This window comes from Balaenoptera borealis, assembly GCF_965194805.1.
Source record: "Balaenoptera borealis genome assembly, chromosome: 10".
NCBI lineage: Eukaryota > Metazoa > Chordata > Mammalia > Artiodactyla > Balaenopteridae > Balaenoptera > Balaenoptera borealis.
The window spans coordinates 88,426,318-88,453,656 of NC_138874.1; the positions used below are offsets into that span (position 1 = coordinate 88,426,318).

The 27,339-nt window shown below is 45.2% G+C and overlaps 1 protein-coding gene across 3 annotated transcripts in view; it reads left to right on the forward strand.

Moving 5' to 3' along the window:
• Positions 1-516: 516 nt before the first annotated feature.
• GOLGA7B (golgin A7 family member B) overlaps positions 517-27,339 on the forward strand; it is a 50,124-nt gene continuing 23,301 nt past the window's right edge. Inside the window, exon 1 of one of the 3 annotated variants that reach the window (XM_082408182.1) lies at positions 517-27,106. In XM_082408182.1, coding sequence (XP_082264308.1) covers positions 27,095-27,106 — 12 coding nt within the window. In that variant the 5' untranslated portion in view covers positions 517-27,094. The remainder of the gene's footprint in view (positions 27,107-27,339) is intronic. The other 2 variants (XM_082408180.1, XM_082408181.1) reach the window with 2 other exon arrangements.

A 27,339-nucleotide genomic window follows, 5' to 3' on the forward strand; every position in this document is an offset into this window, starting at 1 on the left:
CTGGGTGTAAGGCAGGGGCAATTATTTATGGTGGCCCCGGCCAGGGTGCCCATGGCAGGCAGCACCCAGCTGAGGAAGTAATTAGAATGCTGCCAGGAGCAGGAAGCAAGGAGGGTGTTGGAGGCTCCAGCTCCCTTTCCAGAGTTAAAAATAGCCGGTCTGTTGGCGGAGGTGGAGAGCCTTACACACAGGAATGGAGGTGGGAGAGCCAGTGCCTGGGGGGCGCGGGGGTGGGAGCTGTCTTCTTGGGCTTGTCTGTCTGTCAGTCTGGTTTGGGAAGGTGCAGGGGGGCTTGCTGGCTAGAAAGGGGCATGTGGTCTGTGCAGGGAGGGGGTCTGGCCAAGGCCCTTCCTTCTTCCTCTGCCTGGGGCTCCTCCATCTGTCCCCACAAGACTAGCCTGCCAGGGCTCATGTTCCTACTCGAGGCTCAGACCACTAATGGGGGCATCAGGACAGCCCCACAGTCCCCTGCTGGTCCCAGCTTCCTGTCTCAACCTTCCTGTGAGGCACTATTAAGGGTCGGGGTGGGATTCCAGAGCCCAGGTTCGTTTATAGCATTTCTGAGGGAACGGTCTCTGCCGGTGCTGGGCAGCTGTGTGCCTGACTCATCCCAAAACACTTTATAAATAACCTGGGGGGGAGGAGGGATGTGGGCTGTCTGCCCCTGTGCCCCCAACACTCTGTGAACAGGTGGCAGGCACTGAGGGCCCCAGGGCTTCCTAGATGTCAGGGTAGAGCAGCCCCACTCTGGTCGGGAGCCAGGGCCAAGGATGCTGGGGGAGGGGATTGTCAACTTCTGGAGATCAGCCTTGCAGCGATTCTGAGGCCCCAAGGAGTCTTCTGCTCAGCTATGATGCTGTTAGCACCCCTGGCTTCTGTGAGGTGCACTGGGGAATTTCTGGCTGGACAAATTGAGCCAGTATGGGCTAAACTCACTGGGTGACCCAGGACAGGTCACTCCCCCTCTCTGAGTCTCAGAGCCCTCTGGTAAAATGAGAGGGTTGAGCTAGGTGAGTGCTTAAGGTCCTGTCCAGCAGTTCCATTTTTGATTCTGTGCCTGGCATATTGTAGGTGTGGATGAATGGCTAGACATTCCTGCATCACAAGATGGGTGTGAGGGGGACTGGGGGGCAGGAGGAGGGGCAGTGACCCACATCTGGAGCCCCATGTGCTGGACAAGGAGAATCTCTCACTAGTCAGGGCTGGTGGACACTGGGAGCCTTCAACGCAAGGGCAGGCACCTGGGTTGGGGGGGGGAAGCAGGGTCTGAAGGGTGTGCTCAGATAGAGCCTGATTATTGTTCCTGAGGGAGAAAAGATATTTGACTTGTGTCACCACAGAAGGCCAGCTAGGACCTGGAAGGCTAATTTCAGCTCGGCGTATCCTGTGCTCTTACTGCAAGAACCTTTCTAACTTGTGAGGTAGTGAGCTCCCTGTCCCTGAATGAATGCTCTAATGTAAGGGTGTGGAGGGACGGATTCCCTACGGAGTGAAGGGCTGTAGTTCAGTAGTTCCCAGCGTGGCAGGGAATCTGGATCCCTGAAGGAGTCTGTTAATAATACAGATTCCCCAGTCCCCCCTCCCACCGTCGCCCCTACTGAGTGGGACTCCCAGGGGTGGTGGCTAGGAGTCTCTGAGCTACGTCGTCCCCACGTGGGCCCTACAGTTCTGTGATGCTATGGTGCTGACCTCGGAAGGTTGGGGCTGAATATATCCCAGCTCCCTTACCCTCAATGTATCGTGCCATGTAGGTTTTGAGCACTTTGCAACCACTGACACAGTGACAGTAGAGGAAGGTCAAGCAGCAACCTCAGGAGACGATGAATGTGGTCTTAATCAATGGACTTGGCAGCCACCACAGAACCTGGACAAATGGCCCCCTTGGAGGCCATTGAAGAAACAAATGTCAGGCATCATGCTTTTGGGGAATTAAAGTGCCAAAAAGGTTTTGGGATCTATTGAGGGAAACAGAACAGAGGGCCTTCAACAAGACACTTTGCTCTGCCAGCTAGTCCAGTTCAAACCCAGCCCCTGACAAGGGGGAGCCTGGTGCATTAGGAAGAACGTGGCTACAGGCAAGTCCACAGCCCTGATCGGACTCCTTACACCCCCTCACTTGCTGTGTGACTTTGAGCTTGTCCCTTATCCTCTCTGGGTCTCTCATTTGTAAAGTGAGGGGGTTGGACTTTCAAGTCCTCCCTGATCTGATGTGTTGTAATACCTCAGAAGACCAGGAGCTGGATATTTGCCTAGTTTCTGGCATCAAACGTTGTTCTGACCTGTTTTGTTGCTGTGAGTCTCTCCTCCTTCTTACTTCCCAAACGATTCCTGCCGCCTCCTTTTTAATTTCCCAGGGTCTGCTGGAAGTGTGACTGGCTTGGCCGATCAGGCAGGAAGGCCTTGCAGGAACAGAGTCAGGACAGCTGGTGGGGAGGGAAGGGGTGAACATGTAGGTGTGCTCAGGCAGTGAGGACAGACTTGGGGGCCATGCCTGGTAGGGGCTCTGAGATGAGGGACCAGGGCTGGGGAAGCCATAGGCTGCACCTCAGAGCTCGACCTAGGCCAGAAGGGGGATTCCCAGTTAATTACTGTGAAAGTCCCAAAGAGTATGAGGCCTCCCAAGAGCACAGTGGCCAAGTATTAATGTACAGGACGCTTCTGAAGACAGACCTGGATTAGGGATGGGGGGGCAAGGACGCGTTCATTCATCTCCAGAGGGCACGCCTAGGGCCAGGCATTGCATTACACTGTTTCCAGCTCTCACACAACCCATACGAGAAGATACTGTTTGCCACAGTTTGAAGATGACGATAGCAAGGCCCAGATTAAATGATGTGCTCGCAGATACACAGCTGGTGAGAGGCAGAGCAGGATTTGAACTCGGGTCCTGCTGATTCTAAAGCACACATTGTGTGCCTCCTCTTCTGAGGGAGCGGCATTCTCCTAAAGCGTGATGCACCCATCAGCCCAAGATTCTGCCAGTATCTACCCAAGGTCAGGGTACAAGCATGTAAGTGAACATGCATGAAGGAAATATGATTTAGAATAAAACTGCCCTAGAGAAATTCGAAATATCCTCGGATAACACAATACAATGTCTGGAGGGTTTGAACCTGAGGCCTGCTTGGTTGCAGGACTGATTGCTGGGGAAATGGAGGTGAAAGCATGCTGGTCCCTGGCCTCGAGCTCACATGGTGCCTGGGAGGCCAGATGCAGGATTGTTGCAACACCTGGTATTTCTGGGGAGGAGGGCATGACGTCTGTGCTGGAGGCAATCAGGGAGGCGGGGCTGCAGCTGTCTCTCAGAGTGTGAGGTGGAATTTGCTTGGCTGTTAGGAGTGGGAGAAGAGAGTTCTAGGGCTTCCCTGGTGGTGCAGCGATTAAGAATCCGCCTGCCAATGCAGGGGACATGGGTTCGAGCCCTGGTCCGGGAAGATCCCACATACATGCCGCGGAGCAACTAAGCCTGTGTGCCACGACTACTGAGCCTGCACTCTAGAGCCTGCAAGCCACAACTACTGAGCCTGCATGCCACAACTACTGAAGCCCACGCTCCTAGAGCCCGTGCTCTGCAACAAGAGAAGCCACTGCAATGAGAAGCCTGCGCACCACAACGAAGACTAGCCCCTGCTCGCCGCAACTAGAGAAAGCCCGCGCTCAGCAACGAAGACTCAACACAGCCAAAAATAAATACATTTATAAAAAAAAAAAAGAGAGCGTTCTAGGCAGCTGGAAGAGCATAGGCAAGAGGCTCAGAGGCCTGGAAGGGTGTGTGGAGTTGGGGAAACTGGGAGCAGCTCTGTGGGGCTGGAGACGGGAGTAGGTAAGAAGTGGGGCTCTGAGAGACAGGGCTGGACAGGTGAGCGGGGCCAGACTGGGGAGGGCGTGTGTCTGTGTGACTTTCTGACTTTGGCTGAGCCTGTCTCCTCAGATGTAAAATGGGAAAATTAAGGCCTTCTCTTGGTACAGGGTTGTTGTGAGATTTTAACTAGATAATGAAAATAAAATGGGTGGTACGGGGCCTGACACAGGCTCAGTAACTGGTGTTACTCTTGTGGTTGTTGTTGTTGATGATGATGATGGTAATAATAATAACTGGGCTTCCTAGTTCCCCTTTGCTCTATTCTTAACACAGCAGCAAGAGTAATGCTGTTAAAACTTGGCAGATCATGTCCCTCCTCTGCTCACAAGACTCAGGGACTCCCCCAAAGCCACAGCCCTTGTACTAGTCTTCCAGCCCCTACATGACCTGACCTTCCCCTAACCTGTCTCCACACATGTCCGTCACTCTGCTTGAGCCAAACTGGCCTCTTTGCTATGCCTTGAACGTATCAAGTTACTCCTGCCCCAGGGCCTTTGCACTTGCTGCGTTTTTTTTACTGGAATGCTTCTCCTCAGGTTTCCACAGGGCTCACTCCCTAGCCTCCTTTATGTCTTTACTCAAGTGTCACCTCCTCAGTGAGGTCTTTGGCTAAGCTGTCTGAAATCACAGACTGTCTCCCCTCATCCACGCCAGCACTCCTCATCTCCCTTCCCTCCTTTATATCCTTTCTCTGTATTTATCACCTTCTAACATACTATGTATTTGTATTGTTTATTGTTTGTCACTCCCATTAGAATATACGCCTCATGAGGGCAGGGCTTTTTGTCTGTTCTGTGCCCTGCTGTATCCCAGCATCTAGCTCACAACTGGTGCCCGTTAATACATGTCATTTTTATATTATCACCTCTGGAGCATGGAGGGTGGGTTGGGGTAACCTTCCCCTGCTGGGTATGGCCAGCCCATGACTGGGGCCTCCGAGCTTGCCTTGCTTCTTTGGAAAGACATTTCCTCCAGGCCTTCCTGTCTCTTCAACAGGTGCCCAGAAGCTGCAGGCTTCTAGCTGACAGCCTCATCCCTCTCTGCAGGCTTCCCCACTTATTTCAAAACACAGCCCCCTCCATTTGCTCTGGGGCTTCCTCTCTTCCAGGAAACTCAGTGAGCATGGGGGCGGGTGGATGGCTCATTTCAGAGGAATTTCCCTGGTTCCGCAAGCAGCCCAGTGCCTGGGAGCCCAGGAGCCTGCATGGCCTGATTTAGATCCTGGGAGCAGGGCTCCAGCTGCAGTCCTCACATCCAGCTGGAACCCCATTCTGAGGCGTCTGCAAAACCTCCTGCCCTTGTGCATCCCCACTCCTTCTGTATTACTGGGCTGAGTCCAAGCCTGGGAGGAAGGTACCATGGTCACTTGGTCACTCCACTGGGGCCAGGCTTCTGTCTGGCTGTGGATCTCAATGCAGAACTGGGGTCACAGGAGCAGAGGGGACCACCTCCCCCTGGTCCTTCCAGCTTTCTCTTTCTGCCCGACCACAGGGCCCCTGATGAGGTACCCCCGAGGGAATCCCTGCTCATTGTGTTGGGGGGATTCTTCTGACAGCGACTTCAATTTCACAGAAACCTCTTGCAGATTCCAATTTCCTCTGGTCTTGTGTGTAAGATGACTCTAATGAGGGAGAGAAATCTAGACATATATGAGTAGCTGTAAGACAGGAGAATTTATGTATCTCAGGTGTCAGGCCTAGGAGAGCCCTTAGGGTCATGAGGCCCACCCTCCTCTTTTAAATGATGAAGAGCCTGAGGTCCCTAGAAGGACTGTGAGCTGTCAGATGTCACACAGCTGGAAGACACTGCGCTGGGACTCAAAGCTGCGTTTCCTGGCTCCTTATCCAGTGCTCTTTCCACTGCACCCCACCAGCCAGGACACTGGGACTGGAATCCAGTCTCTGACCACAGCGCCTGTGCAAGTAGCCATCACTCCACACTGCCATCAGAAGGCCTCTTCCCCTCTAACACTGGACCCCAGCCTTCTATAATGAGGCCGTCATGCTTGTAGAGGCTCCTGGGCTTGGCTTAAGATGGGCTTATGCTGTTAGGGTGGCACCCCACTCCTTTCATTAGAAAAATGCTGCCCAACTGCAGAGCTTTCACTGGGAGGAAAGGGTTCCTGGCACTGAGCCTAAAATCCCCAGGGATTCCTTTGATTCCGTTTCACATAATCACACTCTCTCATGTCACCGGCGGTGCTTCTCCTCCCTTGTAGGCCTTCACCCCCTTAAGGTCTTGCATGTAATGATCCTATTCCACTTAGCTTGGCAAAGCCCAGAATGTGGGTCTTTTCATCTGTTATAATTAGTCCATTTCCCCTGTTCCTGCATTGTTTCAGATATTTCATCTCTGAATATCCTCCAATTTCAGAGTATCTTTCTGGAACAGTGGATGCCAAGAACCCAATGCCAAGAACCTAATTCCACAGTTGGGAAAGATCTCATTAGAAACAGATAGAGGAAGGGGCGTCCCCACTGGGCAAGAGTGGGACCCAGGTGGCCAGTAACAGGACCATCTGGAAGGTCTTCCCTCCTCCCTTCCTGGACACCCAGGGCTGCCCAGATACCAGTCTGAATGCAGAGGGGGCTTCCCAAATGGCCTCCTGGGCACAGAGGATGGATGGAGCCCTCTCTGAGCAGGAACATAGGTTTGAATCCGTCTCCATGTCTCCTCTCTCAGCCTCCTCTCACCACCCTGCTCCAGCTTTTTATTCATTCAGTAAACATTTATTAAGCAGCTGCTACATGCCAGGCCTAGGGCTAGGCACTGGGGATACTATGGTAAACAAGAGGCACATCATCCCTACCCTCAAGAAGCTTATGTTCTAGTGCATTGGAGTGACAATAAATAAGCAAAGCGACAGATAGATGTGAACAGGTGAAGTGCAAGGAGGCCAAGTGCAGAGTCCAGGGAAGGAGAGTAAGAGGGGCCACCTGGAGTAGATGGTCCAGGGGGGCCTCTGAGCAGTAGCACTGAAGCTGAGACCTGAAGGTGGGAAGGACCCTGCCAAGGAAAGATGTGGGAAGGTGGGTTTCTGGAAGAAAGGACAGGATGTGCAAAGCTCCACGCAGGAAAGACCCAGAGGAGGGGAGAGATGGACGGATGGCCAGCGTGGCGTGAGCTGAGGTTGGAGGGGTGAGGCAGCCGAGACCTGGAGGGCTTTATGCATTATTGCAAGCACCTGCCTTTCCCACGGACTCACTATGTGACCTGAGCATGTAGCTTAACTTAGTTAAGCCTATGCCTTCTCTTTGGTGGGATGGAACTAGTAACTCTCCCTGTACAAACTTCTAGGAGGCTTTGATGAAATCCATGGAAAACACCAGTGCCTGGTACTCGCACTGGTGCTCCATATGGGGAGCAATTCTTATTCTTATTTTCACTCCTAGTTCCTCAAGGAAAAATATCTCAACCCCTTGGCTCTTTTCCCATCCTACCGCTGTCCTCAATCCCTTCTCCTCTCAAATGTGGGGCTCTCCCCATTCCAGCAGACACTCAGACAGAACTGATCAGACTTCAGCCTTAACAAGCCCAGTTGTCTGAGCTCTGCATGTTCTAAATGCTGATGGGAGTGGAGGGGCTTCTGCCCTCATTGTGGGCTGGCTCACATCCCTTCATCTCCCCTTGGTTCTCTGTTCTTTCTGATCTTTAAATTGTTTCAGCAGGCACAACAAGAATATTTCTGGAATATGTGTAAAGTATAAAGAATAAGAGCACAGCGAACGCCTGTGTACTCACCACTCAGTATAAGAATAAGAACGCTGCCTTCCCATATGCAGTCTCCCTTCCCTGCCCTGGAGCTAAACCACCTTCTGGAATTTTGTGTATCTTTTTTTTTTCCTTTCTTAATAGTTTGCCGCTTATGTTTATAGACCTAAGTAATGTTGTTTTAGTTTTTGCATGTTTTGGAACTTTATATAAATGGAACAACACTGTAGATATATATTTTTTTAAATTGGGGTAGAGTTGTTTTACAATGTTGTGTTAGTTTCTACTGTACAGTGGAGTTACTTGTGTTATACAGCAGGTTCTTATTAGTTATCTATTTTGTACATATTAGTGTATACATGTTAATCCCAATCTCCCAATTCATCCCAACACCACCACCACCACCACTTTCCCCCCTTGGTGTCCATATGTTTGTTCTCTACATCTGTGTCTCTATTTCTGCCCTGCAAACCGGTCCATCTGTACCATTTTTCTAGGTTCCACATATATGCATTAATATACGATATTTGTTTTTCTCTTTCTGACTTACTTCATTCCATATGACAGTCTCTAGATTCATCCACGTCTCTACAAATGACCCAATTTCGTTCCTTTTTATGGCTGAGTAATATTCCATTGTATACATGTACCACATCTTCTTTATCCATTTGTCTGTCGACGGGCATTTAACTTGCTTCTATGACCTGGCTATTGTAAATAGTGCTGCAATGAACATTGGGGTGCACGTGTCTTTTTGAATTATGGTTTTCTCTGGGTATATGCCCAGTAGTGGGATTGCTGGGTCATATGGTAATTCTATCTTTAGTTTTTTAAGGAACCTCCATACTGTTCTCCATAGTGGCTGTATCCATTTACATTCCCACCAACAGTGCGAGAGGGTTCCCTTTTCTCCACACCCTCTCCAGCATTTGTTGTTTGTAGATTTTCTGATGATGCCCATTCTAACTGGTGTGAGGTGATACCTCATTGTAGTTTTGATTTGCATTGCTCTAATAATTAGTGATGTTGAGCAGCTTTTCATGTGCTTCTTGGCTAACTATATGTCTTCTTTGGAGAAATGTCTATTTAGGTCTTCTGCCCATTTTTGGATTGGGTTGTTTGTTTTTTTAATATTGAGCTGCATGAGCTGTTTATATATTTTGGAGATTAATCCTGTGTCTGATGATTCATTTGCAAATATTTTCTCCCATTCTGAGGGTTGTCTTTTCATCTTGTTTGTAGTCTCCTTTGCTGTGCAAAAGCTTTTAAGTTTCAGTAGGTCCCATTTGTTTATTTTTGTTTTTATTTCCATTACTCTAGGAGGTGGATCAAAAAAAGATCTTACTGTGATTTATGTCAAAGAGTGTTTTCTTCCTATGTTTTCCTCTAAGAGTTTTATAGTGTCCAGTCTTACATTTAGGTCTCAAATCCATTTGGAGTTTATTTTTATGTATGGTGTTAGGGAGTGTTCTAATTTCATTCTTTTACATATAGCTGTCCAGTTTTCCCAGCACCACTTATTGAAGAGACTGTCTTTTCTCCATGGTATATCCTTGCCTCCTTTGTCGTAGATTAGTTGACCATAGGTGCGTGGGTTTGCCTCTGGGTTTTCTATCTTGTTCCATTGACCTATGTTTCTGTTTTTGTGCCAGTACCATATTGCCTTGATTACTGTAGCTTTGTAGTATAGTCTGAAGTCAGGGAGTCTGATTCCTCCAGCTCCATTTTTTTTCCCTCAAGACTGCTTTGGCTATTCAGAGTCTTTTGTGTCTCTATACAAATTTTAAGATTTTTTGTTCTAGTTCTGTAAAAAATGCCATTGGTAATTTGATAGGGATTGCATTGAATCTGTAGATTGCTTTGGGTAGTATAGTCATTTCACAATATTCATTCTTCCAATCCAAGAACATGGTATATCTCTCCATCTGTTGGTATCATCTTTAATTTCTTTCATCAGTGTCTTATAGTTTTCTGCATACAGGTCTTTTGTCTCTCTAGGTAGGTTTATTCCTAGGTGTTTTATTCTTTTTGTTGCAGTGGTAAATGGGAGTGTTTCCTTAGTTTCTCTTTCAGATTTTTCATCTTTAGTGTATAGGAATGCAAGAGATTTCTGTGCATTAATTTTGTATCCTGTAACTTTACCAAATTCATTAATTAGCTCTAGTAGTTTTCTGGTGGCATCTTTAGGATTCTCTATTTATAGTATCATGTCATCTGCAAACAGTGACAGTTTTACTTCTTCTTTTTCAATTTGTATTCCTTTTATTTCTTTTTCTTCTCTGATTGCCGTGGCTAGGACTTCCAAAACTATGTTGAATAATAGTGGTGAGAGTGGACATCCTTGTCTTGTTCCTGATCTTAGAGGAAATGCTTTCAGTTTTTCACCATTGAGAATGATGTTTGCTGTGGGTTTGTCATATATGACCTTTATTATGTTGAGGTAGGTTCCCTCTATGCCCATTTTCTGGAGAGTTTTTGTCATAAATGGGTGCTGAATTTTGTCAAAAGCTTTTCCTGCATCTATTGAGAGGATCATATGGTTCTTCTTCTTCAATTTGTTAATATGGTGTATCATATTGTTTGATTTGCGTATATTGGAGAATCCTTGCATCCCTGGGGTAAATCCCACTTGATCATGGTGTATGATCCTTTTAATGTGTTGTTGGATTCTGTTTGCTAGTATTTTGTGGAGGATTTTTGCATCTATATTCATCAGTGATATTGGTCTGTAATTTTCTTTTTTTGTAGTATCTTTGTCTAGTTTTGGTTTCAGGGTGATGGTGGCCTCATAGAATGAGTTTGAGAGTGTTCCTTCCTCCACAATTTTTTGGAAGAGTTTGAGAAGGATGGGTGTTAGCTCTTCTTGAAATGTTTGATAGAATTCACCTGTGAAGCCATCTGGTCCTGGACTTTTGTTTGTTGGAAGATTTTTAATCACAGTTTCAATTTCATTACTTGTGATTGGTCTGTTCATATTTTCTATTTCTTCCTGGTTCAGTCTTGGAAGCTTATACCTTTCCAAGAATTTGTCCTTTTCTTCCAGGTTGTCCATTTTATTGGCATAGAGTCGCTTGTAGTAGTCTCTTAGGATGCTGTGTATTTCTGCGGTGTCTGTTGTAACTTCTCCTTTTTCATTTCTGATTTTATTGATTTGAGTCCTCTCCCTCTTTTTCTTGATGAGTCTGGCTAATGGTTTATCAATTTTGTTTATCTTCTCCAAGAACCAGCTTTTAGTTTTATTGATCTTTGCTATTGTTTTCTTTGTTTCTATTTCATTTATTTCTGCTCTGATCTTTATGATTTCTTTCCTTCTGCTAACTTTGGGTTTTGTTTGTTCTTCTTTCTCTAGTTCCTTTAGGTGAAAGGTTAGATTGTTTATTTGAGATTTTTCTTGTTTCTTGAGGTAGGCTTGTATAGCTATAAACTTCCCTCTTAGAACTGCTTTTGCTGCATCCCATAGGTTTTGGATCATCGTGTTTTCATTGTCATTTGTCTCTAGGTATTTTTTGATTTCCTCTTTGATTTCTTCAGTGATCTCTTGGTTATTTAGTAGTATATTGTTTAGCCTCCATGTGTTTGTGTTTTTTACGTTTTTTTCCCTGTAATTCATTTCTAATCTCATAGTGTTGTGGTCAGAAAAGATGCTTGATATGATTTCAATTTTCTTAAATTTACTGAGGCTTGATTTGTGACCGAAGATGTGATCTATCCTGGAGAATATTCTGTGCGCACTTGAGAAGAAAGTGTAATCTGCTGTTTTTGGGTGGAATGTCCTATAAATATCAATTAAATCTATCTAGTCTATTGTGTCATTTGAAGCTTCTGTGTCCTTATTTCTTTTCATTTTGGATGATCTGTCCATTGGTGTAAGTGAGGTGTTAAAGTCCCCCACTATTATTGTGTTACTGTCGATTTCCTCTTTTATAGCTGTTAGCAGTTGCCTTATGTATTGAGGTGCTCCTATGTTGGGTGCACATATATTTATAATTGTTATATCTTCTTCTTGGATTGATCCCTTGATCATTATATAATGTCCTTCCTTGTCTCTTGTAGCATTCTTTATTTTAAAGTCTATTTTATCTGATATGAGTATTGCTACTCCATCTTTCTTTTGATTCCATTTGCATGGAATATCTTTTTCCATCCCCTCACTTTCAGTCTGTATGTGTCCCTAGGTCTGAAGTGGGTCTCTTGTAGACAGCATATATATGGGTCTTGTTTTTGTATCCATTCAGCAAGCCTGTGTCTTTTGGTTGGAGCATTTAATCCATTCACGTTTAAGGTAATTATTGATATGTATGTTCCTATGACCATTTTCTTAATTGTTTTGGGTTTGTTTATGTAGGTCCTTTCTTCTCTTGTGTTTCCCACTTAGAGAAGTTCCTTTAGCATTTGTTGTAGAGCTGGTTTGGTGGTGCTGAATTCTCTTAGCTTTTGCTTGTCTGTAAAGCTTTTGATTTCTCCATCGAATCTGAATGAGATCCTTGCTGGGTAGAGTAATCTTGGTTGTAGTTTCTTCCCTTTCAGCACTTTAAGTATATCATGCCACTCCCTTCTGGTTTGTAGAGTTTCTGCTGAGAAATCAGCTGTTTACCTTATGGGAGTTCCCTTGTAAGTTATTTGTCATTTTTCCCTTGCTGCTTTCAATAATTTTTCTTTGTCTTTAATTTTTGCCAATTTGATTACTATGTGTCTTGGTGTGTTTCTCCTTGGTTTTATCCTGTATGGGACTCTCTGTGCTTCCTGGACTTGGGTGGCTATTTCCTTTCCCATGTTAGGGAAGTTTTCGACTATAATCTCTTCAAATATTTTCTCGGGTCCTTTCTCTCTCTCTTCTCCTTCTGGGACCCCTATAATGCGAATGTTGTTGAGTTTAATGTTGTCCCAGAGGTCTCTTAGGCTGTCTTCATTTCTTTTCATTCTTTTTTCTTTTTGCTGTTCTGCAGCAGTGAATTCCACCATTCTGTCTTCTAGGTCACTTATCCGTTTTTCTGCCTCAGTTATTCTGCTATTGATTCCTTCTAGTGTAGTTTTCATTTCAGTTATTGTACTGTTCATCTCTGTTTGTTTGTTCTTTAATTCTTCTAGGTCTTTGTTAAACATTTCTTGCATCTTCTTGATCTTTGCTTCCATTCTTTTTCCGAGGTCCTGGATCATCTTCACTATCATTATTCTGAATTCTTTTTCTGGAAGGTTGCCTATCTCCACTTCATTTAGTTGTTTTTCTGGGGTTTTATCCTGTTTCTTCATCTGATACATAGCCCTCTGCCTTTTCATCTTGTCTATCTTTCTGTGAATGTGGTTTTTGTTCCACAGGCTTGTAGTTGTCATGTGCCTTTTTAATTCAACATTTTTTGTCTGAAATTCATGCATGCTGTTACTGCTATATAGTATTCCATTGTAGGAATAGATCATGATTTAATTATTCATTTTCCAGCCTAAGAAAGTTGGGTTGTTTTCAGTTTTTTTCTTTTACAAACAGTGCTGCTATGAACACTCCCGTTCATAACTGAACACAGATACGCCATGGTATAAATCTAGTAGTGGAATTGCTGGAATTATATGGGATCATGCTAAATTATTTTCCAACAATATAGAATATATATTCTAATGTAATACAGAAGTGTCCTCTTTGCTCTGCAGCTGCTCAATACCTGCTTTGTGAGTCCTTATAATTTTTGCTCATCTAGAGGGTGGTATCTCATCATGTTCCCCCTTGGTTTTCTGGTGTCTTTACCAATGCAGCTATATTTGGCTTTGCTGAGATTGAGGTTAGTTACTCTCTCCTCTTCAGAATCTGTTTCTATGCCAACCTCTATCCTTCTTGCTTATGGCAGAGGATACAAGCTTCCTTCCCTCTCAAACCTGGTCCTTTTCTCTCTCCTTTATGATCCCATTCCTTCCTTGCTTTCCTCTCATCTTCAGCATCCCTCTATTTATGATTTCCAGATTTTTAAAATGAGTAGTGTGGCAGACATATTGGTCACATACCCAGTCACTTGCTATTTTCAACCTCTTCTTCTGGCCTCCCTCCTCCTGTAGAGTCTGAAAATGCCAGAAACTTTCCTGGCTTCCCTTGCAGCTAGAAGTGACCATGTGACACAGTCTGGCCCATGAGATATAAGGGGACTTCTGGTAGGAGGCTTCTGGGAAATATTTTTGAAGATTAATTTCTCTGGGACAAGGAAGTAAGCTCTCCCCCTTCCTGCCTTCCATGGGTGTTTATATATGAGAACATGATGTTTGGAGTTGCAGCAGCCATCTTGCAACTAGGAGGCAATAAGTCTGAGGATGAGAAACCAGTGTGCTTAGGATGTTGTAGAGAAAGGATGGACAAAGCCTGGGTTCTTGGGGACTTTGCTGAGCCACTGAGCTAATCCTGGCACTCCCCCCCTCCAGACTTCTTGTTATGTTAATTTAATGTCTTTATTGATCAAACCATGTTAGTAGGATAATCTTTTTGCAGCCTAAACATCCTGACTGATAGGGGTGTCTTTGTGTGGATTTCTCCTCTTGATTTTTTTCTGTTTTGTTCACTAGCTCCTTTTGTGCTCCTCCAAATTGCACTCTAAAGATTCAAAATGTAATTCCTGCCACTCCAGTTGCTCTTGAACTTTCTATAATACTTGACACTGTTCATTATCCTCCAGAGGACTTTGCCTCCTGGGGCTTCTGTGATGCTCCAGAGTCCTGGGTCTCCATCTGCCTTCCTTCTCTTTTATTTTTCTGGAGACCCCGCTGGGATTCCTGCCTTCCTTCTCTTCTTCTTGCACTGACTCCTTCTCACCATGAACTACCCTTGCTGAACACCTGCTACAGACTAGGAGCCAAACTTGGCTCTTTCCAGAGGTCATTTTATTTACTGCTTAAAAATATCCCATGACTTAGGTATTATTATCCCCACTTCACACATATGGAACCTAGGCTCTGAGAGGTTAATTAACTTGCCCAAGTCTACCCAGTTAGTAAGTGACATGGCTGGGATCTGAACGGAGGTATCTTCGACTTTAGTTGTACCACCTTGCCCAAGGCTAGACAGACAGGTCCCTTTCTCATAGCTCTCTGTATCCCCTTTCCCAAGGTCAAGTGACCCATTCTTATGGCATCAACTATACTTTTATAGAGAGACCTCTCAAGTCTTAAGCTATAGTCTTGCACTATCTCCTTGGTCCTAAAAAAATCACTGAAGCTTCTCCTATCATTTTCATCTGACATGTATAGAGTTACCTAATCTGCCTTTGTGATTTCTGACCATGGCATCTCCCAGTCACGGAGATGGATGGACAGTCCTGCATCCTCTTTGTTTCCCCCTCCCTTCCTCACCTCATGTATTCAGTCAGAAGCAGCAGCCTATAATGACTTCATTTAAAATGTTTCTTGAATTTGTCCCTTTGCCCTCATTCCTGGGCAGTGACCCATGCCCATCTGGTGTAGCACAATAGTTTCCTTCCTGCTCTTCCTGCTTCAGCCCCTCCCTTCTCATCCACCCCTGGGATGCTCCCGGGTGACCCATTCTGGTACATTGCTTTCCTTATGCCCCTCACTGTTTTGGCTCCCTCGCAGACTCCCCACTTCCTCGCTTTCATGGCTGTTCATTATCTGGCTCAAGCCTTGTTTCTCTACAGAGTAGTTCAAATCAGCCAGCGTGGTCTGCTGTTTCAGATATACCTTCCCCTTCCTTAACTTCCAGCTGCCCATTTGTCCAACCCTGCCTTACCTCCTCCTCTAAGTGTCAAACGCCTTGTCTTTCAGAAATCACCTCTGGTCCCTTGGGCCAGGGGAAGACTCCAGTCATCAGACCACTGGGGTCTCTGCCTCCTCAGATTTCCCATAACACTCACTGCCTGAATGTGTCACTGGGGCACCTGTCAGTTGCTCACTGTGTCATGGTGCCTAAGCCGGGTTTCCCAAACAAGACTGTAAAATCCTTTATGATTGGAACCATGCCTCTCCTTGCCTGAGGCTCAATGTCTGGGGACTGAATGGAGACAGTCCCTTTCCTGTAAGTCAGCCCACCTCCTGTACAAACATTGATTGAGCATCTACTATATTCCAGGTACTATTCTGAACACTGAGAATGCAGCTGAGGAGACAAAGTTCCTGCCCTCAAGGGGCTTATGGTCTAATAAGAAAGACAGATAAATACATTTTAGAAAGACTGATTGTTTTGTAGGGCAAGTATAAGGTGCTCATAGTAGGGGCACCTAACCATGACTAAAGTGCCAGGGAAGGCTTCCCCAAAAAAGTAAATTTTATTTTTTGTTTTAGCTTTTACAGGGCTCAATTTTTTATTATTAGAATCAACAAAGAATAACATTTCAATAAATATAATCAGAATAAACAAAATGCAGGGAAAAAGAAAATAAAAAGTCTATTACCCAAGGAAGTGAATTTTAAATTGGAACCTGAAGAGATTTATCCAGATGAAGAGGAGGGAAAGAACATTCCAGGCAGAGCACAGATGAAGGTTCAGAAGTGATGCAGAATGTAGCACATTTGAGGGACTGAAAAATAAAAGTCACGCATGGCTGTGGTTGGCATGGAGAGTGTAAAGAGAGAGATGGTGGAAAGGGCTGGGAGGGATAAGCAGGGGGCCACATGGGCTGGACCCAGGAGAAATAAGAGCCAGGGTGTTGTGGCCTTGGTGAAGAGAGTGTGATACTTTTTAAGGAAGGAAGCTATAGATACAGGGAAATATCAGGGGGCACAGAAGGAGGACTAGATGACAAGGAGGCAGGGAATGGTGAATTGGCTGGCAGCATTCTGAAGAGTGTGGAAACATTCCAATCACTGGAACCTGCCCTGTGACCTGGCCAGTGGTCAGGAATTCCAAAAGCTCTATAGGAGTCTACCAGCCAAAGCATGATGCAATCAAAGCCATGAGAAGGTGTGTATAAAGCTCTGTGGTGGAGGGGGATGCTTCAAGAAAGCCCTCCTGGGACTGGTGGGCTTGGAGATGCATCTAAAAGGTGGGATTCATAGTGCTGAGTGGGTGGGCTCAGGACAGTATTTTCTCCTTCCTGCCAGTGCCCAGTGCCAGCCTTTGGCTAATGACCTCTGGCTCGGGGCTCACAGTGGCTGTTACCCTGGAGGAAGCGCCTCTGCTTCTCCTTCCACAGCAGGAGCTGTCCTTGGGAGGATGGCGTGGGCAAAGACCACTTCCTTGACACCTACTTCCTCCCCAGGCTCTACCAGCCTCAGCAGATAGCTACTTTCTCTCCAAGGCAATTGGACCAGTTTGTCCAAACATGCATAGCCAATAAGTGGCTCTGAACTGAGGTCTTTATCTATTGTAGCACCTCCCCCACTGTCCAGAATAATTTTGTATCATCCACAAAATAAAATTTTCATTTATATTTATTCCTTCCCAAAGAACAAATCAGATGTAAAATGATCAGTTCTAACACTATCTCAGAGAAACCCTGCTTCTTTCTCTTCGTCTTCCAGAGAATTTTGCTTTAATTAATTCAACAAATTTATTGTCAGACATTATTCCAGGCATTTGGGATACATCAGTGAACATAGCAAAGACCACTGCCTAAGCTTACAATTTAGCAGGCAAGACAAACGGAAGACATGATGAGTAGATATATTGTTTGCTAGCAAAGGTGATGAATGCAATGGAAACAGAACAAGAAGGGGAACAAAATAAAGAAGTTTTTTTAATTCCCACGAGCCAACTTACCTTAGTGGGCAGGAGGATAGAGAGAATGAGAGAGAAGGAGGAGATAGGACAGGGCTTCGGTTTTTTGTTTTGTTTTTTTTTTTAATGTGGATCTATTTTATTTAATTTATTTTTTGTAGGTATTCTATTTTCTATTGAGGTATAGTTGATTTACAATATTATACTAATTTCAAGTATACAACATATTGATTCAAAAAATTTTAGATTATACTCCATTTAAAATTTTTATAAAATATTGGCTATATTTCTTGTGCTGTACAATATATCCTGTAGCTTTCTTATTTTATACATAGTAGTTTGTGTAAAAAACTCTTAATCCCCTATGCCTATTATGCCCCTCTCCCCTTTCCTCTCCCCATTGGTAACCACTGGTTTGTTCTCTATATCTGTGAGTTGATTTCTGTTTGTTTTTTTAATAAATGTATTTATTTATTTATTTATTTTTGGCTGCATTGGGTCTTTGTTGCTGAGCTCGGGCTTTTCTCTAGTTGCGGTGAGCGGGGGCTACTCTTCCTTGCAGTGTGTGGGCTTCTCATGGCAGTGGCTTCTCTTGTTGCAGAGCATGGGCTCTAGGCGTGAGGGCTTCAGTAGTTGTGGCCTGCATGGTCTAGAGCGCAGGCTCAGCAGTTGTGGCGCTCGGGCTTATTTGCTCTGCGGCATGTGGGATCTTCCCGGACCAGGGCTTGAACCCGGGTCCCCTGTATTGGCAGGTGGATTCTTAACCACTGCACCACCAGGGAAGTCCCTGATTTCTGTTTTGTTATATTCATTCATTTGTTTTAGTTTTTAGTTTCTAGTATAGGTGATAACATATGGTATTTGTCTTTCTCTGTCTGACTTATTTCACTAATCATAATACTCCCTGGGTCCAGCCACGGCAATATTTCATTCTTTTTTATGGCTGAGCAGTATTCCATTGTATATGTATGCCACATCTTCTTTATCCATTCACCTGTTGATGGGCACTTAGGTTGCTTCCATATCTTGGCTCTTGTAAATAATGCTGCTATGAACATTGGGGTGCATGTATCTTTTCAAATTAGTGCTTTGTTTTCTTCAGATATATACCCTGGAGTGGAATTGCTGGATTATATGGTAGTTCTATTTTTAGTCTTTTGTGGAACCTCCATACAGCTTTCCATGGTGGCTGCAGGACAGGGCTTCTGTTTTTCGCTATAAACCCTTGTCCCTGGTTGGAATTTTAAACTAATTGCATGTATTACTTTGATAAAAATAAAAATTAAGTTCAAATAGTGCTGTAATTATATTGGTGTGTGAGGGTAGCAGGGTGAACTAAGTTCTCTTTTGTCACTGCAGAAAACAGGACAAGGTTTCTAAAGTTAATAAATCAAGAAATAGAACTGCAGGCATATCATTTAGCAAAGTAAACTTCTGAAAAATCAGAATTCAAAGCAGAAATATCTAAAAGAGTGAAAAGTCATTTCTTCCGAAGAAATGACTAGAGGTAGGAAGGTGTAAGATAGAGTAGGCAGGGGACTCTTGCCTTTTATTATAAGCCTTTCAGTATGTTTGGATTTTTAAAATTATAGTCATGTGTTACTTTCACAAATAATAAAAAAAACCGCATCCTACTGAGCCCTGGGAAGTCCACAGAGGGGTGTCTTGGGGGCTTCTATAGGGCGTGAGGGGGTGGGAGAGTAGGTAAGTTCTGCCCCCTTTCATGCAAATCCACTTTCTTTGATTTTTTTTATACCTGACTTTCATGCAAGGTTTTGTTTGAACAAAAGTTTCTGCAGCTGAAATTGGTTTGAGCTCCATGATCCCTTTCGGCTCTCATAATTAACGATCCTTTATAAGCATCTATTACCCTTATGCTTATGCCTATGTAATTCCTCAAAGAATTTCCATCACTTAGAAGCCTTGCAGTCTCACCCCAGTTGGCTATGGTTTGAAGTGACTGGTGAGTTCGTTGCCAGTTTGCTTGGTATGGAGGTGAGGCCTTGCAGTCGATAACTGCTCCTGCAGAGGACCTCTGGAGCCACTCTCAGAGCAGGGGTTCTTTGGGAATTCTGCCGGGCCTCCAGCACGGTGGCTATCATAATGAGAGGGATGCGCTTTAGCTAATAGTCCCAGTATCTGCGGCGGTTTCTCCTGGGGTAGCTGTGAATTCTTATAGAAACTTGCCTCCCACTCCACGTCCTGTAAAAGAGAAAGGAAGAGAGAGAGAGGGAGAGAGAGAGAGATGGAGAGAGGCTATGAACGAAAAAAGGGAGGCAACCCCCCATGAGCTTAGTCACCTCCTAGTGACTCCACCTACAGACATGTGTCATGGTCTGCCTGCTCTGATACTATTTTTAGGGCAGGTCCCTTCCATTCATGTTTCTAGGGCCTTTGCAATCATCCCTGTTGCTGCCTGGCAGCTGCTTTCCTGAGTTTGAAGTTCCAGAGGTGCTATGTTTCCAGGAAACTTTCATGCCTTCTTGCCTTTTCACACTGTGTTCCTTCATCTGCTGTCCGGGGATATGACACTAATCCTTGAAGTCCAAGCTCAAATGTCATGTAGCTTGTAAAACTTTTTCTGGACCCCAACTCCGAAGAAACTGTCTTCACCTTAACACTTATCACAGAGCCTGGCCATCACTTGATTATAGTTTGGTGTCCTTGAGGGGTTTAAAACATCCCACGGTCATCTTTCTGTCTGGCATACAGTGGGTTTTTAGTGTCTGCTCACTGAATTAAATAAAAGCATGCTTGCTATTATTTTCTGTGCTTTAGGAAAACTGGCTTGGCCTGGAAGAAACTTTGCTGTGGGAGGATCTTTAGCAAGCATCTAAATAAATCTTTTCCCATTGTCCTCTTGAAAGACCAGATTTGGAAGAGTAGGCTACACTTGGAGGGATCCTGTCTGGGGAGGGAGACTTGTTGCCACCAATTTACAGATCAGAGAACTGAGGTTCAGAGAGATTGAGACTTACTGATGATCAGGTAGTGAACAGCAGAAGCCAGAGGTTGAAACCCATGTCATATGACTCCAGGGACACGGTTTCCTACCGCACAGTTCCTCGTAGTCTCCACAGTGTGCTCTGAGATGACACCATTTAAGACTTTTCAGACCACAATTTTCCCCCCAAGCATTCATGCAATTGTTTTCCTTCCAGACCCAAGTGCTGAGAATCTCTATCACCCTCCTGCTTTTTCTTCATTTCCCTGAGATTTGCTAGCTCTTTCCCTGTCTCCCCTGCAGTCTGTAGGAGTTCGTTTCCCTCTCATCTCTTTGCAGGTATCGTGATTTCCAAATCTCTCAGTTGGTTTCTTTTTCTGGCTGTGGTCCTTTCTGGGGAGACTTTCCAATGCAGCCGAAGATTAGAGGATGATAACACTGAATTAGTTAGTGGATCTCCTTTGATGTTATTTTGTGGGCAAACATTAATTTATGACAAAAACATCAAAGAGCTAGGCTCTTGCATACAACTGGTTTGTCCCAAGGCAGCTGGGTAATAATGATCAGTCTGATTAAATCTCAGCATCTTCTCCTGCCTCCAGAGTTAAAGCCCAAATGACTGGAGTGTGGGAACATCCCATCCTGTAGTATCCCATCACAGCCTCAAGTTAGCACAGTATGAAGTTCTCCTCTCTCCGAATGTGGATCTCTCTCCATAGCCTCCCCTTTGATGCCTCCAAGACTTGAGGTCTGTCAAGACTGTTATAACAACCCTGGAGGCAATGTAGTGATAAAAGGCTGGGGCTGTTAATGTCTTTTTCCAGTCAGAGGAGCTGGATATTAGAAGGGATCCTTCATCTTTGCGTGGATGAGCTCAAGGTTCTCTCTAGAGTCCTAGTCCTGTAATTTCAGTGGTAAGGAGAACTCTCCTTGGGCTATACGGGAAGGTGCCAGCACCATGCTTGGCACATAGCAAACTCTCCATACATAATGGTTGAACGTACTTGTTGAGAAAGGTCATGACGCATGAAAGTCTATGGCTAGTTGAAGAGGAATAAGGTGTAGAGCTCAGGTCTTTGCTTACACTACAAAACCTCCTAACCCACTTATGTCTGTGGCCTTTACTCTGCTTCTTCCACTGTATCTGTGGTGGAAAATTGTCTGTGCTCCTTTCCAGAGCCACCCCTTCCATGTTTGCCCATCCTCTGCTGACCTCTTAAGAGCTTGCTTCTGCAATTAACCCTCTCTTTTCTGAGCCATCAATGTTTCCCTCTCTAGTAGGTTATTCCTATCAGCAAACAGCAAGCTCTAATGTCTCCCGTCTTCGAAGAACCTCCTCGGCTTCTTCTTCTCCCTCAAGCCACCGTGCTACTTTTCGCTCTCCTTTACAGCAAAATGTCTCTAAATAGTTGTCTACGCTCCCAGTATCTCTACTTCCTCTCCTCCATTGTGACTCTCAAACCCACTTTAATCAGAATTTCATCCCCATACTCCACTAAAACAGCTCTTATCAAGGTCACCAGTGACCTTGCTGCCAAGTCCAGTGGTCATTTCTCAGTCCTCATGTTATTCTACATGTAAGCAGCACTCCACGCGGGTGGTAAGGCTCTGTTACCAGGTTTTTGCTCGGCTCCAGGACATCACTCTCTCTTGGGTCTCCTCCTACTTCATTGGCCACTCTTCTCAGAATCCTTCTGTCTTCCCAACCTGTAAGTAACGAAGTACCCAGGATAGGCTCTTTATTTTATTTTATTTTAAAAATATCTTTATTGGAGTATAATTGCTTTACAAAATTGTGTTAGTTTCTGCTGTATAACAAAGTGAATCTATGTATCCATACATCCCCATATCCTCTCCCTCTTGCACCTCCCTCCCACCCTCCCTATCCCACCCCTCTAGATCATCACAAAGCATCGAGCTGATCTCCCTGAGTTATGAAGCAGCTTCCCACTAGCCATCCATTTTACATTTGGTAGTGTATATATGTCATTGCTACTCTCTCACTTCGTCCCAGCTTCCCCTTCCAGCTCTGTGTCCTCAAGTCCGTTCTCTACGTCTGCGTCTTTATTCCTGCCCTGCCACTAGGTTCATCAGTACCATTTTTTAAGATTCCATATATATGTGTTAGCATACGGTATTTGTTTTTCTCTTTCTGACTTATTTCACTCTGTATGACAGACTCTAGGTCCATCCACCTCATTACAAATAACTCAGTTTCATTCCTTTTTATGGCTGAGTAATATTCCATTGTATATATGTGCCACATCTTCTTTATTCATTCATCTGTTGATGGACATTTAAGTTGCTTCCATGTCCCAGCTATTGTAAATAGTGCTGCAATGAACATTGTGGTACATGTCTCTTTTTGAATTATGGTTTTCTCAGGGTATATATATGCCCAGTAGTGGGATTGCTGGGTCATATGGTAATACTATTTTTAGTTTTTTAAGGAACCTCCATACTGTTCTCTGTAGTGGCTGTATCAATTTACATCAGGATCAGTTCTTAAACATTTTTTTCTAGCTATACTCACTTCCTAGATAATTTCATCTAGACCCATGGTTTTAAATACCATTCACATACTGATGACTCCTGAAGTTATATTTCCAGCCCTCTACCTCTCCCCTGAACCCCAACTTCCTACTCTACTAAGGTGTATAACGTGCATATCAAACTTCCATCCTAAGTCAACTAAGCACATCCAAACTCTGTATTCCCCATTCCTACTCAGCCCTTAGTCTTCCTCCCTCAGTAAATAGCAACTCCTTTCTTCCAGTGGCTGAGACTTCAAAACTCGGAATCATCTTTAACTCTCTTTCATACTGCAACCTCAATCTATCTATAGGTCCTTTCAGCGTTACCTCCAAGTTGTATCTAGAGTCTGGCCACTTCTCACCCCACTGCTCCTACCCTAATCTAAGCCACCACCGTATCTCGCCTGGACTACTCTAACAGCCTCCTAATTGGCCTCACTGCTTCTATCCTTGCCTCCCTGCCAACCCTAGCATCCAGAGTAATCTTCTAAAAACTACAATTAGATAATATCACGCCTCTACTCTAAATCTTCTAAGGCTTGCCATCTCACTTTCTGAGTGGAATCCAAAATCCTTATGAGGGCCTACAAGTCATATAAAACCTGGCTCCTGCTACCTCTCTGATTTCAGCTCCCATCTCTCTTCCCCTGGCCCACTCCAGTCTAGCTACACTGGTCTCCCTGCTATTCTTTGAACACGCCAAGCCCACTCCTTTCTCGGAGCCCTTGTACTCTGTCCTCTAAGCTTTGTCACTCTTCCCTCACATACCTGCATGTTAAATTCTCTCACTTCCTTCAGGCCTCTGCCCAAATTTCACCTTAACAAAAAAACTTGCCCTGACTATTTTTTCTGAAATAACCCCTCCCCCCGTCTCTCTCTCTCATTACCATGCTTTACTTTACTTCTTAGTGATGATTACAACTTGACATATTTTATACTATTTGCTAATCTGTTATTGATTGTTACCCCACTGATATACATTCAATAAGAACAAAGTCTTTGTGCATTTAGTCGTCGCTGTATCCCAAGCTCCTAGAAAAGTGTCTGATACATAGTAGGTGTTCAACAAATATACATTGAATGAATGGATTGGTTGAATGCACTCATCCAGATGTCTTGTCTTCAAGTGAAGAGAGTGGTTTCCAGATAGTTGTCTAATTCATATGATCAAAACCACGTGTGAGGAACTGGGAGAGGTGTACATGGAGATCATCAGATGTGCATTTATTTATTACCAGAGACCACCATGGGATTCACAGATATTTTCAGGTTGCTCCTTGATGCCAAATCATTTGCTGGACTATAAGGTGAAATGAAAATCTGCCTTTAACTTCTTTGGCATGTCATTATCCTTGGGGACTCAGTGTGTTCATCTGTGAAATAGGCAGTTGGAGATGTGGGTATATTCTGCCAATTTATAGTCTACAGTGTGCTGGAGGGAGGCGGTTCAGCTGGGAGGATCAACCACACACTCTCTGGAGCTTGACTGGCTGTGCTTGAATCCTGCCTCTGTTCCTTACAGGCCACACGACCTTAGGTAACTCACTCAGTTTCCTCATTTGTAAAGTGGGAATAATAAAATGATAATAATAGCATTTAGTTCAAAGAGTAATTGTGAGGATTATATAAGATAATACATGTAGAGCATGTAGGATATGGTCTGGCACACAAGTGCTCAATAAATGTTAACTATTAAAAATGAGATGTTCTGGGGGAAGTTCTGAGGGGTCATTGCTATTAATGTGTTTTAGGGGCAATAAGCTATCTTAGAATATTAGATGATATGGAATCTTTAAAAGTGTGATAATAGGTTTTGCTAAGATGTATGTGGGTCATTGGCTTGGAGGAAAAGGGAACATACATTCCTGGCTCTGTACTCTGCATTGTGTGTAACTCTGGCTCTGAAACCCTAAAAGATGGACCAAATTATCCTTGGGTTGTGATCAAGCATGAGAAATTTCCACCCTGAGGAAAAATATTTGAAGGTTGCAAAATGAATGCTGGATTTGGTATCCCATGATGATGATAGTGAAAAAGACACTTGAGGGAAGCTGTGAAAAATTTGGTATGACCAAATACATCGATATCAAGAAAATGAAGAGCATTGAGCAAAAGTCACGTGGAAGGAAAACCTGAGGAATACCACTCTACATGAATGTAAATACTGCTTATAAGAAATCTGAAGAATCTTATAAAAGCCAGCTCTGTGGAGATTCCCCCAAGAGCAGGTTGGAGAAATAATGACCATATCAAGCCTATCAGAGACCAGGGTGGCTGTATTTTGTGCTGGAAAACAATATTTCCATAAGACCAGCAAGTTGGTGTCTCTGAGTGAGAAAACTTGGAAGACTGTAGGTAAGCCAGGACGAAGATAATAAGCATGATAGTGGGAACTTTCCTGTCAACAGTTTTGATCATGTGAAACGAAATGGTGGCATCAAAATAGAAACTTCTCTCCCTTTAAAGCTATAGATAAAATTTGAAAATACATATCTATAGGTTTATAGATAAAATATGGACTTTTCTGCTTCTGTGGACCATATATATGAGAAAATGTGCAACACTAAAGAAAAGTCTTTCAACATGCTGTGGCTAGTATGAGTATCATCTTTGTGGCTATCTTCAGTAACACTGATAATTTCCAGTAAATCTTGTGTTTGCAATAATGAAAAAAATGTGATAATAATATTGTGATTAGGTAGGAGAATGCCCTTATTCTTAGGAGATACATGGTGAAGTACTTAAGAATAAACCCTCACAATGTCTGTCACTTACTTTCTAATAATCTAGCCAAATATATCTCTATGTTTCTGTGTCTATCTATCTATCAAGCAAATGTGACAAAATGTTAACAACTGTTGAAGCTAGGTGGATAGTATAGTTTATTGTACTATTCTTTCAATGTTTCTGTATGTTTGAAATTTTCAAAATAAAAGGTTGAGGAAAAAGAAAGATCCCTAGAAATAGTCTAGTGAAGTCCAACACTCATTTTACAGAAGGAAGGTCAGGTGTGAAGTATTTACCTAAGGTCATGCTGCCTGAGGCAGGACCCAGGTCTGCTGGCTGCCCATGGCTCCCTGTGTGTGGGTTGCCCCTGTTGACCCTCAGGCAGCTGTGAGCTGTGGAGGAACATATACCCAGCTTCCCCTCAGAGACCAAGGGGTGTATGGGTGTGTGAAAGGGCACCTGTGTTGGTAGTTCCTTTTTGTTTATTAAGCAAATAGATAGGTCATCTGGTAGAAAGGTGTGATGTCAAAAATGTGAAAGAGGCACCAGAGCCAGACCTGCCATCCTTAGAGAGTGGGCATACCCACTTGGCACCATCTGCTTGTGGTTTTTGATTGGTGATGGTGGTGTGTATGTCAACTCTGGGATTTCAGAGGAGAGAGGGAAGAGTAAGGGTTGGGGGCAGGGCCAGGAAAAGCAGCAAGGAGAGGCTGGCTTCAGTTCTGGAGCTCCCTGAAAGAAGGGACCCCAGGGTATCTCTGGGGATGAAACAAGGGTACATATTTAAAGAAAGGAGATGATTCTCTGCGGTCTGCAGCAGCCTCCTCTAGCTAATAGGGTTCAAGGCAGTGAAAAGGAGAGGGGGAGAGGAGGGAACGTCCATGCAAGCCTCGAGAGGGGGCCACAGAGAAGAAACGGAAGAGAAAGAAGAAAACAAACACAGACGAGGCAGCCTGGGCCACGATGGGGGAGGGGTTTGGAAGAAGGGTGTTGGAAAGGTAAAGAGCCCGCACCTGGGGGCCTGCGAACGAGTCGAGGACCCTCAGCCTTGGCAGGCTGGACTGTCTTTCCCCAGAACGGTCCTGCCTCTCTCTCCTCCGAGTCTGCAAGTCCCTGGAGGCCTCGGTAGCGAGCGCCGAGGTCCTGGCTCTCTTACTAGGGGGAGGGGCAGGCAGGAGAGGCGGGGCCTCCGGGCCGGGCAGGAGCGGAGCTTCTGGCCGCGGGCGGGGCTCCTCTCCGGCGGGCGGGCGCCGGAGTCCGGGGCCGCCGCTTTCCCCACCCGATCTGCCGAGGCGCCTGGCCCCTCCTCCCCCCCCCCCACCCCCCGCCGCCCCCACGCCCGCCGCCCCTGTTAAAGATAAACCGGGCCGTTGCGTGCAAGAGCAGCGGCAACCAGCGATCGGGCCCGGAAGAGCCTCGGGTGAGGCTTCGCCTCTCCGGCCCGGCGCCCTTATCAGCACCGCGGAGAGCACAGTGACCGTCTCCAGGACCTAGGCGCCCGCCCGCCCAGCAGCCCACGGGCGCACGGGTCTGCGGCGTCCGCATCAGCACCGCGGACAGCGCCCCGGGCCCCGCCTCGTTGCCGCCAGCCCACCTGCTCCCCGAGTCAGCACGGCGGACACCCCGCCTCGACGGGCCCCGCAGCTGCTCGGCGCTGTCAGCGCCCCCGGAACATGGCCACTGAGGTAGGGAGCGAGCACCGGCCCGCAGGCAGTGCCTGGCTGCTGTGGGAACAGATCCCCGCTAGGGGCGGGGAAGGAAGACAGAGGGTGGGGTAGGATGGGATGGGGTGGTTTCCCGGATGGGGTCCGGAGGGAAGGCGTGGGGGAGGGGCGAAGTGGCAGGGGGGAAGAGAGGGGCTCCTCACTGGAGCTCATTTCACCCCTGGCGTGTCAATCTTCCCCCTCGGAGTCCCGAA